Source organism: Scomber japonicus, chromosome 24, assembly GCF_027409825.1.
Source record: "Scomber japonicus isolate fScoJap1 chromosome 24, fScoJap1.pri, whole genome shotgun sequence".
In the NCBI taxonomy this organism is placed as follows: Eukaryota; Metazoa; Chordata; class Actinopteri; order Scombriformes; family Scombridae; genus Scomber; species Scomber japonicus.
Window position 1 is genome coordinate 15091661 of NC_070601.1, and position 19846 is coordinate 15111506.

General features: G+C 37.9%; 1 protein-coding gene across 1 annotated transcript in view; it reads left to right on the forward strand.

The window, feature by feature from the left end:
* Positions 1-19415, forward strand: part of LOC128354215 (cilia and flagella-associated protein 47-like) — a 65287-nt gene extending 45872 nt beyond the window's left edge. Inside the window, 15 exon segments of the mRNA XM_053314480.1 lie at positions 651-762; positions 2555-2608; positions 2692-2789; positions 3381-3556; positions 3717-3824; positions 5028-5139; positions 5563-5667; positions 8627-8783; positions 9681-9764; positions 10943-11090; positions 13547-13731; positions 14237-14396; positions 17874-18035; positions 18699-18867; positions 19227-19415. Coding sequence (XP_053170455.1) covers positions 651-762; positions 2555-2608; positions 2692-2789; positions 3381-3556; positions 3717-3824; positions 5028-5139; positions 5563-5667; positions 8627-8783; positions 9681-9764; positions 10943-11090; positions 13547-13731; positions 14237-14396; positions 17874-18035; positions 18699-18867; positions 19227-19415 — 2019 coding nt within the window.
* Positions 19416-19846: the final 431 nt, after the last annotated feature.

A 19846-nucleotide genomic window follows, 5' to 3' on the forward strand; every position in this document is an offset into this window, starting at 1 on the left:
ATCCTCCCTCCCAGAATCCTCCCTCTTTTCATTTAAAGAACATCTATATGAAAGGTACTTTTATAAGAACAATATCGATCCTTGAGGGCAGTGTGTGCATAGTAAGTGTGTGGTTGAGCGAGTAGATTGAGCGGCAGAAAGGTGACAGGAAGGAAAATGTTAGTAAATTGTCAAAATGTACAGTATATAAAAAGTATATAGTAAGTTAATAAATGCTGCAGCATCTCAAGAATGAAAACAGTCTTGTCTGTTGTTTCCTCAACTGCTGGAAAAGTGGAGGAGGTTAGCTCTGAAGTTAGCGACACTGGATTAGCCTAACCATGCCCCTAGCGTGGCTAAAAATGAGAAGACTATTACACATTATTATTGGTAAATAAAAATATTAAAGGACCATGGACAACATGCTTAAATCATAATTTATGCATAATTTGAAACACTTAATAAAATATAAAATGGAGTAGAAGAGTAATGGCAGATATTGTTGTTGTAATTGTGTATTTTTGCATTTGTGTGCACTTAAGCAACAGGCGAGTGAGCGTTTATTTGAATGCATGTGCATCTAGAGCATTTGTTTCCTTTTTTCTCTGTGTTTATGTTTCTTCTCCCTCTTTTGTGTTTGTGCATGTGTGTGCATACACTCATGCACGTAGGTGGTGACAGACTTATCTGTTGTGAGTGGCACCCCCTCCCTGGAGATTAAGCCAGGTCACAACGCTCCGTACACCCTGGCTGTGTCACCATGGAGACGAGGAAAGCAGACAGGTGATTTTTTTTTTCCTCAGTGTTTTTGTGATTGTTGAGTTGAATAGTTTCTTAGTATGTGACATGGAAGGCAACTGTGCTAAAATGTCACCTTAATTTGTTTGTATTCTTTTTGATTTGCTTTAACAGATGCACGTAGACCAACACACTCTTGGTTGTTGTTTTTTTGTCACTTAAATCTTTATTGACAAACAACAAAAACAAATACAAACAAATTAAAATAAAATTAAATAAAAAATACATTTAAAAAAGCTGTCTGGGGAGAGCATAATATTCTTACAGTCTTACAGATTGGTATATCCATCAATTATTATTCCAGTCCAGTATCATCAGTTAGAGTCTTTTATAGGGTCCACTTTTTCCATTTTTTGTCCAGTTGTGCTTCCTGTAGCCTCAGTATGTGTATCAATTTTTCCATTAAAAAGATTTCTTCCACAAATGTTATCCATTGATCTTTCATTGGTGGTGTTTCCTTTCCCCAGTTCTTAGTGATGGATTTCTTGCCTGCCACCAGCAGTATTTTGATCAAGTATCCATCATGAGTGATAACAGTCTCTTCTGAGAATTTGCATAAACAAAGCACTAAACAAGTCTTAGGCACTCCATATCCTAATATTTACTGTAGCTCCCTACGTATCATTTCCCAAAATACTATTATTTTTTGACATTTCCAAAAAATGTGGGAGTGGTCTACATTAAAAGATCCACATCCTCGCTTTTCTCACGGCTGTGCAGCTGCTTACTTTTCATTTTCGGTGTAATAAAAAACCGGATCAGATTGTTCCATGCAAACTCTCTCCAAATTTGTGAATTAGTGGATGATGTATCTCCCACATTGTATGCCACTCCTCATCTGAAATATCTACATTAAGTTCTTATATATATTTAGTTGACTGTTTGTTGTTAGTATTCAATCCTTGATATAGTGATGAGATTATTCTTATGTTACTTTCCTGATATGCTTTAACTATGATTCGGATGACATCATTCACTTCCCTGTAAGAATCCGATTTGATTTCATTTTTATAGTAGTCCCTTACTTGAAAGCATCTAAAGATTTCGTGTGTATCTAATTCATATTTTCTTCTGAGATTTTCAAAATTCACCAGCTCCCCTTTGTTTTCTAACACACACCAAGCAGTTATTCCTTTCCCTGCCCATTGTTTAAATATTTGATCATATTTTGCCGGATTGAAATTGCTGTCGTAAGCTACCCATCTTAATATTTTTGCGTCATTCTGGATATTGCAAGTTTTGTCAGTACTTTAAACCACAGATCTAATGTGTATGCTGTAATTGGGTCCATATTCATTTTAAGTTCTTTATATAGCTGACTATCACCAACCATATTTTGAATTGGAATTTGGTTTACTTCTTTTTCTATATCTTTCCATTTTGCTCTAAATTCTGATTTACACCAACAATCTCCAGGTCTCAGTTGAGCAGCATAAAAATACTCCATCAGTTTTGGAAGACCCATCCCACCTCTTTCTTTGGGGAGGTGTCCTTAGTTTAAATACCTGCCTTAACACCTACTATTAAATGTAGCGGTTTTAGTGTGTTGTCATTTTTGTTTCACATAGCTTTAGGCAGACTTGTATTTCTATATTTGTATCCAGCACCAGCATGCATAAGCAGTTGAGTAGGATTACCTATAAGTAGCAAATATAAGGAAACTTGAGTGTGTATGTTTGTGAAGATAACGCTTACTGTTTTCATTTGTATCATCACAATAACAATAACTACAAATCTAAATCAAAATGAATAAATGAATCCACGACCTTTCTTGCAGGCTGCCTGTCATTTGTTGAAATTGATGACAAGAAAGAAGCAGATAAGGACAAAGGTAAACTCATTAAAAGCCTTAGATATCTTTAAAACCAATTCTCTCTTGTTTGAATTTATACAGTATTTATACCTGACTTCCAGGAAATTCACTTGGACGCTACGAGGTGTACTTCTCTCTTGAGATAATTTGTGAGCAGGCAGCAGCCGTCAAAGTCATAGATGTTCAGTGTGCTGCTCAGGTAAGTTCAGCAAACACACCTGCACACATAGGCTTCTAATTTAATGCTGGAAATATCTGCTGTTTGAAGCAGCAGTGCAAAGCTCATAGCATACACGTCCACACTCTCCAAAATCATCAAAAAACCTTCAATACATAATGATTTCTAGTTCTTGTTAAATTGATATACATTTTCTGTCAAGATTAAACTTCATTAATGTAATTAAGGCAGAGCAGTAATAGAAACATATTTTGTTGTCCTACGCCATACTGTCATTGAAGCCTAATTACACAGATATGATCATCTTCTGAAATGACCTTTTAATGCAGAGACTACCATTTAAATGTAATCGGGAACACAACATTTGAGAATTGTGTTGGTCTAGTGGTTAGAAAGCAGGATACTGTATCTACAGTATGATAGCTTAACAGACAATGTTCTGTAGCTGACCATCTGAATAGTATCAAAAAATAGTATCTCATTTCTAATATGCAGGCCTTCATCATTTATAGGATAGCTTAATCTTAGGGCTCTCTACACCTACATCAAAAGATCAGAACATCACAAGGAAAAGCAAAAACAGGAGTCATCTTTGAAATGGTATGTTCCCAGAGCTCCGTTGCCATAGAGATCCCTGTCAATAACCCACAAGGAGAGGCATTGATGCTGGGTGTGTACCTGGAAGGCAACGGCGTGACTGGGGCCAACTGGGTTTCAATTCCCCCAGGGGAGACTCTCACCTACAAAGCCATGTTCTCTCCTGCTAGAGTAGGAAAGGGAACAGGCAGGTAAAACTCACTACTCATTCCTGAGGTAGACAAATGAAATATCTTCACTGGCTTTGGTGGTAAAGATTGATTGTTGTCACTATTGGTGTCACTTTTCTAACAGTGCAATGAATCTGTAGTATTCAGTAGTTACATAGGTTTGATGTGTGTTTTCTGCCAGCGTGGTGTTCCACTCAGAGCTGGTGGGGGAGTTCTGGTATCAACTGGAGCTTTATGCTCTTCCTCCTCCAGTCATCACACTGCCACAGGCCTGCTGTCAGCTGGGCAAGTAGGTGCACACACACACACAAGCACACAAACACACTACCATCACACTACAGGGCTATTGGCTAGGAATATATGTGATCCCATTGTTAGGCTATGCTCATACCTCAGTGATGTGTGCTTAGGCTGGCTCTCCATTGCATATTATACAGCAGTCATGCTTTGTAACATCACATGGAAACCTTTATGTGTAAATCAAATCAGAAGAGTATAAAATGTATTGAAATGCAACTGCAGTCAAGGTTTCCAGTCCTCCTAATGATGTATGTAAAGCTTGTTGGTGGTCTGCTTATATTTGATGTGAAGGACAAAAAGTATATCATTAAACATAATTTTAAAAAGAACTGTGGAAAAATCTAATCAGTACTTTTTCCAGTTTATTACAGTCTAATTAAAACTGACATTTTTAAAGATGAATGATCTAAATGCTGATTAGAAGACACACACACACACACACACACACACACACACACACACACACACACACACACACACACACACACACACACATACATTCATTCACATATCAGCCAACTTTGTCTGATATGTGACAAGATTCAATTAAACCACAAAGATAAGATGAAGCTTATTTAAACTGAGACAATGAAAGTCTGTTCCTAGATGTCTATTTGCTCCACTTTCTCTCACAAGATTTTCACCAGGGGCCTGTACTATTACTGTTTTTGTCACCTATTTTCTGGTATCACAAAGCTGGCTCACTTCTTTTTCAGGTCAAGGTCTATTAAACAGTTGAACCACATATACATGAACAACATATAGGACAAATATCTTCTATTTTTTGCTTCCCCTATCGCCCACACAAGGACAAAGCTGGCTTGCTTTTTGCCAGTCTAGATCACTGATACTGACCAACCAGCTCACAGAAAGATTTATAGCAGCATTTAATTGCTGTAATGTATTTATAATAGTTTGTTTACTGTGAGACAAAAACACCAAATATATCACTATTCTAGACCACTGAACATTTTGAAATATATTTAAAAAATATATAAAAATAACTACCTTTCCCTTACTTCTGATATTTGGATATTATTCCAAATGTTTCTTTCTTCACTCTAGACTCCAACTGAATTTGTAGAGGTAGTAACTGTTAAACAAGTTGTACATGCTTTCAACAAAGTGGTTTGATAATTAAACAAAACTTACTAGATGTGTTTCTTTATGTGTGTGCATGTGTGTACATCAGATGGACCAGACTGACTATTCCCTTGGTTAACCCGACAGCTGAGACTCTGGAGCTTATCGTGGCTAACAGTAACCACAGAAACTACACACTGGAAATGGATACAGGAAGTACTGTTAGTACATGCTCACACGCAGCCTTTGTTTTTGCACATCCTTTATTTTATCAGCTCAGTATTCCATTCATATATTTCAGAATACATTTTAAGTCGATTTGCTGTTATTTTTATATACTATATATTTGAATGGATATTTGGCTGTATTTACTGTGGATTGTATCTGTTAAAAGAGCCATAGAGTACATATAGACACTTGATAACACAGTCTTTTCACACATATCCAAAAACAAACTGTTGTCAGCTAGGAGGAAAAGACTTTCTGTATATTGGGATGAGAAGCCGTGGGTTGCCTAGCAGTGCCATAGAGAGGATTTGTGTCTTTATCCTCCCTTACTGTCCCCATGAAAGCTATTCCCTATGATTGTGTGTGTGTGTGTGTGTGTGTGTGTGTGTGTGTGTGTGTGTGTGTGTGTTTTTCAGCTTACTGTGGAGCCCCACTCTTCCACCCAGCTTGGCATTCGCTTTAGTCCTTCATCCACCGGAAAGGGGAACCACACGGCAAAAATTACTTTCACATGCCCTCAGGTGTATATATCCACACACAAACATCAAGAGAAAATGGACTACATAAATCATGACACATACACACAAAAGCACACACACAGCAGCACAAAACTGTATGGATGGTTCAATTCTTTTTCCTCTTAAATTGGTTTAAGCAGGTGCTCTCATTTTATTTGCTTCCTCATCATTCCCAATCATTCCCATGAAAGCATGGAGCTATTAGATCACATAATAATGCTTTTCTGGCCTGTACAAGGGGACATTGTTTTATTTAAGACAATGAAAGACTTCCTCTATAAAAAGGATATGGATAAAAATATGGGATATACATCACAGAAACAAGCTAATTCTAATTCAACACCACACAATGCTGTTTTGGTATCAAAGTTAGATAGAAAGGGGGGAGAGACACGTTTCCCCTTAACTGATGGCTCATCGTAAATGTGAAGACCTACTGTGGATTAATGACGAACAACATTTGGTGCTGGGTGATACTTTGGCCATTTGAAGCTACTGAAAAGTCTAACACAAAATAAGTTGTTGTATATTGTTAACCTTTGCCAATAAAGATGGAAAACACCACAAACTAAATGTATCTCCTGAAGCCACACAATAAAGCACACAGAGTGCTTAGTGTCAAACACCCGCAATTAGACCCATCCACTGGAACCAGTGGATGGCTCTCAGATAAACAGAGAAACACCAGAAAAACTTTTCCTTTTCTAAAGGAATAGTATGACCTTTTGGGTTATTTGCTATCTTGCCAACAGTTAAATGAGAAGATTGACACCACTCTCATGTCTTTCTGTTAAATATAAAGCTTCTGTTCAGCTTAGCTAAGTAAAAGTGTCCTTGCTGTAACAGACAAATATGAGTTACAATGAATTTTACTCTCAGCAAGAAAGCGAATAAGCATATTTCTTTTGATGACTGAAGACATGGACAATGAAGGCTTTTAATTGATCCAAGATCTGAGGGTTAGGGTCTGCCTGTTAACATTTAACACTGTGATTTATGCTAAATTGCAAGATTTTTGTTTGGGTTCTTAAAATGTATTGATTCAAATATACTTTTTTTTCAAGTTCTGTAGCTATTAGATGTAGAATTTAAAGCTCTTTGAGCCCAGCTGAAACTCAGCAATGACTTATATCATGGTATCAATGTAGACTAATCTGAAATATGTATAATTATACATTTTTTACTACATTTCCCAGCCCCACCGGTCACTTATTACCTGCATTATATTTGTAAAATACTTCTTAAATTTGCATGCAAGTTTAAAAATGTCATTAACCACGTAACGCACGCTGTTCCGTCTACGGAACGGGACGGATGTTAGGAGGTAGCCACAAGTTCTTCTGGATGTTTTAAACACCAACCCTTAAACATATATATTCATGCCGTACATCGTTGGAAAGCTTAGATTGTCCACTCACGACTTATATGGTTGCTCACAGCCGTAATAGTATTAGCATTTAGCTCGGCTAGCCCCTGAGCTAAGTAAGAAAAGCTATAATGACTACATACCTTCAAAGTCTTCCCTTTATCCACAACGATCATCTTATGACTCAGCACTTTCTGTACAGCTCACCAAATATCCATTCTTGTGAAATATGAAATCCGTTTCCATAAAACCGAAATACTTTCCTCAATATGTCCATGTATTTAGTCCAACACGTAACGTAATAACACAAATAACAAACCATATACGGTCCGTTTATGTAATTTCCTGACCTACACGTCCATCTCAGAGTACACGTGACTAGATGTTTACGACTGTGAGCCTCTTCTGCTTCTGACGACACCACACACAAGCCAATCGGTGTTTAGGATTAGTCTCCAAAGCCAATGAGGACATGTGACCGACAACAATGACGACATGGCTTTGATTGACTGCTGTTCTAGCCTATGGAAATATTCGGTGAAATGAAGTTGATAACCTTTTAGCCAATAGTCTGAGGTTTCCAACGGTGAATGACAATAAGCTATTAAGTTTAGCTGTCCATAAACAAACTCCAAGCGTAACCGGCGTGCGCCCTGTGCGTAAAAGAGTTGAACCATATATCATTACGCACTCGGCATTTTGGTAAACGGTTGGTTCTTCTTCGACTTAACATATGACTTATACCAAAATAAACAGATAGATAGATAGATAGATAGATAGATAGATAGATAGATAGATAGATAGATAGATATGGCCAAACAAAAAAATATGGTTATATGTAATAATATTAATAATAATAATATTAATAATAATAATAATAATAATATGGCGTCAGCTTTCATTAGAGACCAAGATTTTGATTGTAGGCAAAGGGGATGTGAAGTTATAGGTGTTTGATTGCGGTTATACAGCTTTGGTAACCAAGTGTCCATTTGGAGTCTCCAAAAAGGACCTGAGGAAAACGCATGGACATACCTGTTGAAAAATAATTCTGAAAAAATTCATCTTTTGGTCTTTTGACTCCAAATTTGGACTGCATGAAGCCAAGACATGTGGCTGTGGCCTCATTGTGTCTATATCCTGCTGAGAGGTCCCTGAATGTCTGTACACATGTCATTGTAAAGGCAAACCTATGGGCGAGTAAACAACCCCATCATTGTAACCTCTGCCACTCTTTGTCAGTAAGTCACAGAATCACACAGACACTTTTACAAGAATCCTGAGAGTGTTTCCTTTCCAATGATACCAGACACATCTCTGAGTCTCAAACTATGTGGGATCTGTGCTGCTCACAACTGTCGTTTAGGCTAACAGCATAAAAAACAGGGGCGTGTGTTAAGTGGTTAATGTTAATAGTTTTTTAGATTTGTATTACCGTAGTTATATTTATATGTTTGGCGGGTGTGTCCAAACTTTAAGTCTCTCTCCAAGTGTGACCTCTAAACTTCTGTTTGCCTTCCCTCTTCTGTATTCCTGTCATGCTTACCCGTTTTTCGTCACTTACATTTGTGTTCATCTGTCTCTGTCACTTTTCAGTTGCAGGAATGGTGTGTGTTGTTGAGTGGGTGTGGTCTTAATCCAGAGAGCGAGGAGCCAGTGAGCATCTCATCCACAATTGGTTCCAATGCCTCCATCACCATTCCCTTCACAAACCTTACTGAGCTCCCAGCCATGCTCAGCATCACACTCACAGGTCACAGGCGCTTGTTGTCTTGTCTCATACACATACATTTTGCCACTCATTTGTCCGTGTGGTATGTATATGACACACTTATACACATAGTTATGAAAGTATGGGCCTCATGCAGGAACATTTTCATATTTTTATCCTAAAAAACTGACTTTTCTTGTGTCACATTCAACAAACTTTCTTAACTGCATGAACTAAATGATAAATAGTTCGTTTCAGACTGATGAATGCCACCTGTTCATGAGGAAGTGCACTTTCACACAAAAGAGTAAAAAACACTGTGCGACTTCAAATCCTGTTTTTAGAAATCAAAAGATAAACACACGACAAATGTAGAAGTGACAGTAGGAGACCTGAAACTATTAAAAAATATGAATCCAGCTGAAATGTCATCAGAGAAGCACAGCACTGTGACAGAAATGAAGAGGGTATGCTTTCATGTGAAGTTAATGCTAAAAAACATCTTGATGGGAGGTGGTCAAAGGCTGTGACAGTCACAGAGATATTAGAGCAGAATATTATTCTCTACAGGTGATTTTACACTGTTAGCCCCGACACAAGATGATACCAGAGAACTAAAGACCTGCAGAGAGACTCAGAGACAGCTGTCAGAGTGAGAGAAGTTCCCTAGCAACGGCAGGAATGTAGAAGTTGCTGTTGCCTAAATATGGCCATAAAATCTGAAAATCTGGAGAATAAAATCTGAAAATTTGCACCCACAATGATGAGAATATGGTTAATGTTTCTCCCTAGTGCAGGTAGAGATGATCTATTTATGATACTTAGGACAGGTCTGGACCACTTGTAAATTTTTTTTTTACCTAAGACATAATTCATGTTCTTAAATCAATCTCATACGTGCATTTTAAGAACGTACCTGTTCGTTTCTTCATGTATCAGATGAGGAGCCAAGTGGGGCCCCTGATTGCCGTCCAGTCACTCCAGACAAGGAGGTCTTCTCTATCCCTCTCAGCCATACTACAGGTGTGTGTACGTTTTACAATGCAACACATACAATTCCAAACACTAAGCTTTAAAAAAGGCTTTCTCTGAGGCAAAACAAAACTTTTAACATTTTCTCAGACCTCTCAATGTTGTTTCACTTCAGAGAAAAATCCTTTCAGTTGGGCACTAAACCGATACAGGCTTCTTCATTTGGCAACAGTAAGAATGTAGATAGCAATTACTTTGAATCAGCTCCTATATCAGTCAACCTTAGGCTGATTGTTTCAGTTATGGTCTACAGCACAAATGAACACGCCCACACCTCTACACAACCCTGCAGGAAGGTGCCGCATTGCTGGATTTTGTGTGAATGCAGAGCTTCATCCTGTCCACTGTGGCCACTCTGCTCTGCTTGTGGGTAGATCAGCCAAGTCCTCGGTCAAGCAGTCACAGACCTGCAGCTCTTTATATATTCATAACACAGAGACAGAGAGCAGAGTGGAGCAGAGGAGACAGAAACAGTGAACCTGGTTGCTATGTTACAAGTCCTGAGCTCACACCCTATGCACTGGGTTACACACCCACTGCCAAAAGGTTGACACCCAGAAGTGTCCAGAACACAGCAAAATAATAAGAGCTAAGAACATACAGTCTCTGCAGACGCATACACTGCCACACTCTTCTAGTGGGTCATAAGTGATGATTTAGAGGGATTACTTTATATGAGTCTTCACATCGTTTTTTTTAAGGAAAATCCTGCATATTATCCTGCATAGTGTACCAAACACTGGACATGGCGGGGCAGAGCCTTCTCAGTTGCTGCCCCCACTCTCTGGAACTCACTCCTTTTGTTTTGTTTTTCTATTTTACTGCATTGCTTTTACTGATTGTGTTTTCATTTATTCTGTATGGTTTATTGTTTTGTCTTTGATTCTGTAAAGCATCTTTGAGCGCTGTTAAAAGCGTTTTATAAATAAAATGAGTTATTATTATTGTTATTATTAGTAGTATTGTTAGTATTTTTATTAGTATTATTATCATTATTGAGTTTGTTTCTTTTAGTTTGCTTGAAATCAACCATGAAATTGTTGTGCAGATGTCCACGTGAAAATCATGGCAATACATGTTAATGAGCCTTGGTTTCTAGAGTTGTTTTTCTCATTTGGCTACTTGACGGAAAACTTTAAAAAGTGAATGTGACTGTGTGTCTTTTCTAGGTATACAGATCAGTGAAGGGGCCAGTTTTGATGTGCCCGTGGTGTTCACACCCAATTCTATGGAGCTACAACAGGCCTGGCTCTGCATTGCACTGAAGCCCCTCAGCAGCCTGGGCAATAACAATCCCCTCATTATGGACAAAATGAGGTGTGTGTGTGTGCATGTGTGTTATTGTCTGCACAAGAGACTAGATCTGGGTCTATGCCTAGTCTCAGACAAGTTTTAGACATTCAGTAAAGCTCATTATCTTCCGTTATTGCTACTCCCAGGCACGTTTCTGTATAGGCTCCCACTGTAAACAAAACAAACAGTTGTTCAATTATCTTTTTATTATGCAGTGGCTTTTAACAATCAACACAATAGGACAGTGTTGAAAATACTCAATACAGAGGTTGATCTCATTAAACAGGTTCTATTTCAGGCATGGTAAAAGACATGTATGACAACACATTGTGAACAGTATAATGTACACAAATGGCTGTTTTATTGTGCATTAGATAAGAAGTGGGTGTACACTTCAAAATTAATATTTTTCACTCTTAATATAATCAGGGGCACCATTCTTGAATTGAAAAGAAATAATTAGACCGAATCAACCAATCTCACATCTTACAGTCGTGAACTCTCGTATACAGGAATCTCCATCTCTGTTGTAAGGAATACACAAATATAACTTACAAAAAACAAAAATATAACTTAAATCAAGATATTTATGGTACTACTACTAAGGGATAGGGAACACATGTATACATAAATGCCTATATAAGATAGCGCGAATGACTACATGAATATATGAGGACGATTAATTAACAAGTTATTGCTGAATGTACGAATGAAACTGAGGGTTATCAATAACAAAAAAGCACAGCGGGGGCAAATAGTTCTAACTAAAGCCAGTGAAGCACTCTAGTTCAGCGCTTCTTCAGGAGAGTGAAACCAACACCAGAAAGATTCAGACTAGCTGAGCCCACATTAGGAGTAAACAGGTCTGTGTGTTTCTGTTTTTATGCATTGAGTGGCAGGCTGCAGAGTTTGATGATGGGGCTCTACCAAACAAAAAGGTCTGTGGAAAAGTCTTGAAAACAGTCTTTGCAGACTGGAAGGAAGCAACTCCAATTAACTATGAAACAACAGGGCCCAAGAGCCTCAAGTGCAAAACAGGTGCAATAGAACAAAAACATTTAACAATGCCATAAAAACAGATGACAAAAATAATAGAGATCCAAATGGAAAAAGGCATGCAATAGCAAAACTGATGCTTGGCTTGTGGCTTTAGATGTCTTTGCAGTCTTTCTTCTTAGATGAGCATTTCTTTCTGGAGTGCTCTACTCTCAGCAAATTTGAAAAGACGATGCCTGAAACACAATGACCAGGCCAAGACTGAGAGAAAACAGAAGAAGTTCAGACAAAGAGTTATATGAAATAAACCTTTTATAGTCTAGTTGGTGTTTTGGAACAAATAGAGGATCCATGGTATTCTTTTAGAGGGAACACGTCAATGACTAATTATTTTTTGTGTCTGAAGAGAAAAACAGGCTTTCAACTAAAGTGCAGAGTGCAAAAATCTCTTTGCATTCAAAGAGTACTCCACCAATTTAGCATTGCTCTTCTATAATATTGTTAGACACATGATTGACAGTTTAAAAATGATCAAAATTGATGCAGCAGAACCAGAGATATTGACCTAATTTCAGGATATATTCCATCACGCAACCTGGTGTAACTCACCATGTTTAAACTGGTAATGGAAACACAAATCAATGCAGCTTGGTTTGACTTGGTGCAGCCAAATGTGCAGTGGGAAAAAGGCTACAGATGAATATCTTCAAAGCTTGCTGCCAAGTGAGCTGTGGTGATGTCAGATGAGCTGGCTAACTTTTCAGTGAAAGATAGACCTTGAAGTGAGTAGCCCTGTTGTAATGGAGGTGCAAATCCCTGAGCTGGGCTGACACACTGAGTCAAGCCAAGTCTTTTCATGTGTATGGAAAAGGGCTTTGGGAGATGCAGGTATTAAACATCTGTAGGGTCATTAACTTGCTGCAGACCACCTCCTCTGTTGAGTGAAGGCTTTGCCACTTGGATTTAACTGACCTCTTTCCCTCCACTTTCAAACCATCTTTCTTCTCTATCCAACATCGCTTGGATTGCTGAGGTGTGATCTGGGGAGTTGGCTCTTCTATGTTGGGTCATGCTCAGCTTGTATTTGGGTGTGTGGTCTTACGGATGGATGAGCTTGTGAAAAACACAGGAATGCAGTGATCGTAGATGAGTTGTCCTGAGTTTCTCCAGCCACAAAATACTAATAATAAAATATACTTACTGGATGCTGACTAATAGACACAAATGTTTGTGATTCAGTCCATTTTGTCATCAGTTAAATCAATCTCAGAGCTAATATACTAAGCTGTGTGAAAGTACAACAACAAAATCTCTTTAATTTGACTTCTGACATGCTGTACACAGCTGCTGATCTGGTATTGGATTTTGAAATCTTAGCACAGACATTTAACATTAGTGAGGTGCCTGGCAAATTTTCAAATCCAGTACTCATTACTTAATTGCTGATTCTGAAGTCTAAAAAATGCACTGCACCACTATTTCAGGTCAGAGCAGGAACTGTCAACCATCTGTTGGATTTACCCCCTCCGTGGGATTCCCATGGAGGTGCCTGTTAAAAACTCACCACTTGGCGTGGTCCAGTGTGAAGCAGGCTGCCAGCTGGAAAAGAAGGTCGATGTACTGCTCACTGGATGTGTGCCAGGGAATCAAGGCTGGGAAGGACAGGAAGGTGTGTGTCAGTTAGTGATTTTTACTGTTCTTGTTGAGGCCAAATGTCTTGCAATATCAGAAGACACTTTTGAGGATTATTTTCTACACCTTTTTATGGAATCATGATTGTAGATTGTCATTGTTCTGTGTTCATTTTGGCACCTGATTTAGATCATATTACAGTCTTCTGTCAAAGTGGAAAAAGGAATATTTATGGCCAGCGTTTCCCAAATTAGACTATATACAGTCAATAATCTAAATTCACATCTGTCATCTAAACCTGCTTTATTTTTTGTAGACCTTATACAATTTTGATGAAGAGTAAATAGTTATAATAACCAAGAATATCTGTAACAATAATTTAGAGTGTACTATTTCTATAAAATAGATCTTAAGTAGACCCTTAATTTTCCTTTTTAGTTTCTCATATCCCTGCAATTACAGCACCTGAGTTAGTTCTCTTTTTTCTTTTACTTTTGTAATGTTCCTACCTCAAGTACCTGCTCAATCTTTTTACTTCACAGTTTTCCAGGTGACAGTGGAAGACTTCCTGTGTGAGGTGCATTCAGACAACCAAGCAGAGGACTATCTTTCTGCCTCCATCGAGACGGGGAGGAGAAACCCTGAGACTGGCATCATAACACTCACCGTTAATCTCATCTACACTCCCCTCAGGCCATGCAGGTTACAAGAAAACACACACACACACACAAACATATGCCTTTTAAAAAAAACATGCTATCCATAGAGAAGCATGCGGGAAAATGAAAAACGCACTCAAACATCTTTCGATATTAAATATGAAGAATGTGTGATCCAGTAGCTACTTATGGTTGTGTAACCAGTATAAACAGACACAGTTTCCTCAAGAAAAAAACAACAAAAAAAGAATCATACAAGCACAGTTTTAGAGATACAAACCACAGACACACACATCACAGTAAGAAGGCAAAGAAACAAACAAACACAGACGCACATTTTGAGACACTGTAAGAGCTTCAGACATACACAAACACTCACTACCAGTGTGAACTAAACACACACACTGTGGGAGTGGATTGGTATACAAACACACAAACCCCTCAAAAGTAAAAAAAAAAAAAAAAAACACTCAGAGAAACAAATATGTGCATCTCCTCTGTGAGGGGAAAAACAAAAGGATGCTAATAATAAGTCAAACAAAAAAATAAGCATGTGCAGTGGCAGCACATTCTCTAACATATACACACAGGTATCAAACACAGACACACAACAGGAAGGAGGGCATACAAACACAATCAGTTTGTTGCTCTCTCCTGCGTAAAGTACAGATAACACACCTGCATTCATTTATCTTTTGTCTTTCTCCCATCTCCTCTCTCTCTCTCTCGCTCTCCCTCAGGTGGGTGTGGCCTCTGCATTCATTTATTACTAACTGTCTACATATGCTGAATCTTAATATTTGTAGCTAAAGGTTGCTGTGCTCTCTCAGAGATAAAGGGGAATGCCAGCTCATTAGTTGCTTCTGGTTTAACAGAACTTGCCATGTGAGGTCAGAAGCTCATAGACAATACATTCACTGCAGTGAAATTTATATAATCATCGAGAATAAATATCTGATATAATTTTGACGATAGCTTGTTAAAGTTTAATTTGCACACAAACTTCATCCACATTTAATTGGATTAAGTGTCCAACCGTATGTTACTGAGTAAGCCCATTGCAGACAAGAAAGGGGTAGCACTGTAATTAACTGTATCACTTGATTACAGTCATCTCTTATGCAAGAACACACATGTGGTTTAATAATAAAGGAAACATAGTGATTGACATTTGTACAACCACAATAATGATCAGACCAGCCACAATGTACATGCCAAATGGCATAAAAATATGACATATAAGGGCAGTTTTGAAAAAGCTGATAGTGATATATGTTTTTTAATTAAAGCACGTAACACAAACACCATTTTTGATAAGGATCCCTTAAATTCTTCATCATGACCAAGGTATGCCATGACTGGAACATACATTTTAAAGTAGAAAGATGAACTAATCAATGCTCTCTTTCTACAAACTACTGTGTGTAATGGATTTTCTGTCTCTAAATGACCTCAAACACATCTTTGACATTTCTTTTTATTTATCGGCTGAGATGTATGCTGATACTAATATATCTGCTATAACTAATACCAGCCTGGCTGATTTATTAGTCTAACTCTAGTCATTAATTAAAGGATAGATTCACATTGTTTTAAGTCTGTCTTTAAACAATGCTCACATGCCAAACTATTTTTTGCTCTCTGTAATAATTTCTCATGTCCACACTGGCCATTAATAAATCCCTACCTACACTAATTTTAATAGAAGAGATGGGACAGTACAGTACTGCATTCTCAAGTTAAACTGCACTTAATATAAGGCCTTAGCAGTCTGAGTTACTTACTTTTTAGTATGAAACTCCCTCTTTGTTTTTCCCTGGGCAGTGTTTCCTTGATGGGCTGCAATAGAGGGATAGTAATATGATTGATAGAGATCATTTTATACTAAAAAGACTGTAAACAACTGCTTGATTTGTAACAGACTGCTAAAGCCTTAAATTAACTTAGAAGCACGTTAAGAAGGAATGTCTTAATGTCTTACATGTCGACATTCATATTGTTTTAAGACAAAATATGAAAACACATCCTTGAAGGCTTCAGGGTCACAATAAGAAAATGAATCACTGATGTAGCCTGTGAAAACATTTGCATAATGAACTCGTACTGTATGTCTGTGACAAAAAGCCACTACTTTAACAGACAGATGAAGCCAGCAATGTTATGTTCCATGTCTAAATCTGCAGTTTCTAATCATTAACCTAATTGTCTGAAATACTCAATAATCTAATCCTTCAGTTTTGGTTTGTATGACATCACAAATCCATAGATTATCACAATCAAGACTTGTTGCTCATGTAAAGATCATTTTTATATGACTGGTATTTGGTCTGGAGCCTTTCCTACAGATCTAATGAACTATTATCTCTAAAAGTGTAAAATCCTTCTGGTCATTGATGCTAATTGAAGATCCCTCTGGCTTGAAATGAGCACTGTAATTACATCCGTTCTAAAATATCCATTCTAATTTGTACATAATGGAAGTATACTGTATGATCTCTACGACTACAGTAACACCGTTAAAAGTTCACATTTACCTATTTCCACTGTCAACCTTACTGTAAATTGCATGTGACACTCTGCTGAGTGAATAGTGCATTCATTTATCAGGTCCCGTCTTCATCTGTGAGTCCATTAATGAGGCGTGCCTCAGTAGAATCAATACCTCCGAGAGCTAATGACTTCTCCGTGAGGAAATGACGGGGGGTGTGGTGCTGCTAATAGGCTCTTCCATTATCTACATGTTATTTCTCTGCAGTGGATAGTAAGAGGAGGAGAACAAGCATCTATCTGCAAGCTGAAAGCGGCAATATTAAAGACTGGTTTAGTGAATCATCTTTTTGAGATAAATAGGAGTGCTCAAATGACACTTTTCAGAATGAATTAAGAGTGGAGGAATGATTTGAAGAAAAGACACTGGTGGGAAGCAGACTCAGATCAGAGGTATTCATGGAGGGAGCCAACTCTATATGAGAATCTGTTCCATTTAAAGCATACTGCAGCTCTTTTCACTGATTAGTTCCTCATGTGCTTATCAGTAAAATCAGCAGGTGCACCCATTCTTGAAATACATATAGATACATTGAGTTGTTCATCCCATGAGGTGTTTTTATTATCAAAGTGGCTGGTAACTCTCACTGCCAGTGAATGCACAATTGATCTGTGTTTGACTAGTGGTATTACCCATGAATAACACACACACATAAGTATTGTGGGTTGGATTAAAATAATATAAAAAAAATGTTTGTAACATAAATGGAAATGTCTTTAGCATTTTGTTTTTTGCACATTTTATGGTTGCACAATGTGAGCAGTACTTTTTTGTAGCTCAGGTTATGAAGAATGTTTTAACAATAACTACAATAGTATCCTGTTGGTGTGTTAATGGTTTATATCCCATACAGTACTAGTTGCTTATTCTCTCTTGTATAGCGCTGGGTGTCACATTTAAACTATGAGTACAGCCTGTGAAGCAATAAAATATTCACTATATGTTAATGTGTGTCTGTGTGGGTGTGTTCAGGTGTTCAACAGTCCTAGTGGTTCAGCATGTGTCTGGTCAGATCTGGGAATTTCCCATCACTCTCATTGGCATGGAGCCTCAGGTTGATGACATCATTATCGTTGAAGCCACTGAACTGGGCAAAACTTCAGCTGTTGGCTTCCGTCTGAGCAGCACCACAAGGTGTGTTTTCAGTGTAAATATTTTTACACTGAGATTTTTGCTTTGTTTCATTCACTTTCATCCTATCCAAGTTTCCAAGTAATTAAATGCAAAATGCAATGTCTTAACTTCTATAATGAAGTGTAGCCATTTTTGAGAGTTCCAGGGACCAAAGGAAGTATTAAAAGCTCTTTTTGCACATTCCTGTTCCTGTTTCCAATGCATTTGAAAAACCTTGAAGATTACTGAATTAATGAAACAATCAACAAAGAAAGTTTTGTTTCTGTTGTTCACTCACTTTGTTCACACAAGAAACAACACAGTAAACACAGCAAGGTTCAGCAAAGCAAACTCCACCCCAGTAGCACCTGAATAATTGGAAAGTGCCATTGCCAGACTTTTTTTGGTACCAAGATCTATTTTAGACACACTTGATTTAGATTTGTAGTCCCACTGATGAAAACACAGATAGAGTTCATTTGTACTTTAAAGGGCTCTTTGTTCCTGCAGTGGATATTTCCCATCAGAAACTAGAGTTCCTGACATGGTCCCTGGGTCCCTGGAAAAGTTCATGTGGTGGAAACAGCCTAACATTAGATACCATTTGTTATCTACTCAGTGTGTGTGTTTTTAGCGAGGTACGGTCAGCTTGCGGCAAGAGATAAATTTAAGTATTTGTTCCAGGAAACCAGAGCTGTTCACAGCGGCCTTGCTTCCAGGCAGCAGCTGTGAGTTCACAGTGACTCCAGCCTCTGGGATGTTACCTCCTGCTGGTTCCAGTGGAGCCCTCATCACTGTGTCCTTCACACCCAACATTAACAGCAAGAGACACAGAGCAAGACTAACTGTTCAGGTACTTCAATTATTTATTCTTTGATAATGTCACATATTTTCTCTTTTACTCCTTTGTTTTGCTTATTTAACCCTTCTCATGACTGCATCACTGGTCATAACATGATACCAGTACTATTATAATACAATATTATTATTCCTTTCCTAGTTTCAAGTAGTACAATTAATTACGATTTCAGTTGTACGAATAAATGTCAGAAATAAGACAACACATTTCTCTAGAATAAAATTAAACATCAGGATTAACTGTAAGATTAAACAGAAGTGAGAACATGATCTTCTGCTCACAGTTCAAACAATGCATATGCAACATGACATATATACAAACCTACAGTCATCTAGGTTGCATGATTATTACAGGCAGCAGACATGCAGTGGGTGTACGACGTGAGAGGGAAAACTCCTCATGACTTGCCACCCTGTACTGCATCCCCCAATGGCGGCTCCTCTGTGCTCCGTCCAGCCAGTGAACGCCAGCGCAGCTTTGTGACCCGGAACCTTCTTCTTCCTGCTGTGGCTAATTCATCCCCTCTCAAAGTCCACAGATAAAAACATCCAAACTCTCTCATACAGCTAAGAATCTTCATTATTTAAATCCATCTCATTTTCCTTTTTGCCTGTTTTGCTATTTTCACAGCAAAGTTATCCTCAATTAAATATACGTCTGTATATATAAACTGTTATTTGGATGGGCACATTGCCATTGATGGCAATGAGTTTTACCATTTGTCCTTTTTCCCTTGAAAATGGCTCATTAGTCTTGTTAGCGTTACTCATCAGCAGTTGTAATGAGCTATTTTCCTGCCAATACCAAGTTGTTTTTTTCCCTATATTGTAGCATGTGAAGGAAATTCAACATAATGAATTTGAAATGATGCTCATTTTTAAAAGCTTCTTCAATCCATATTCATCACTGTTAATGTAAAACATTACATTACATATAGTACTGTAAGTAGTCCCTTATACACCGAAGTCCATGT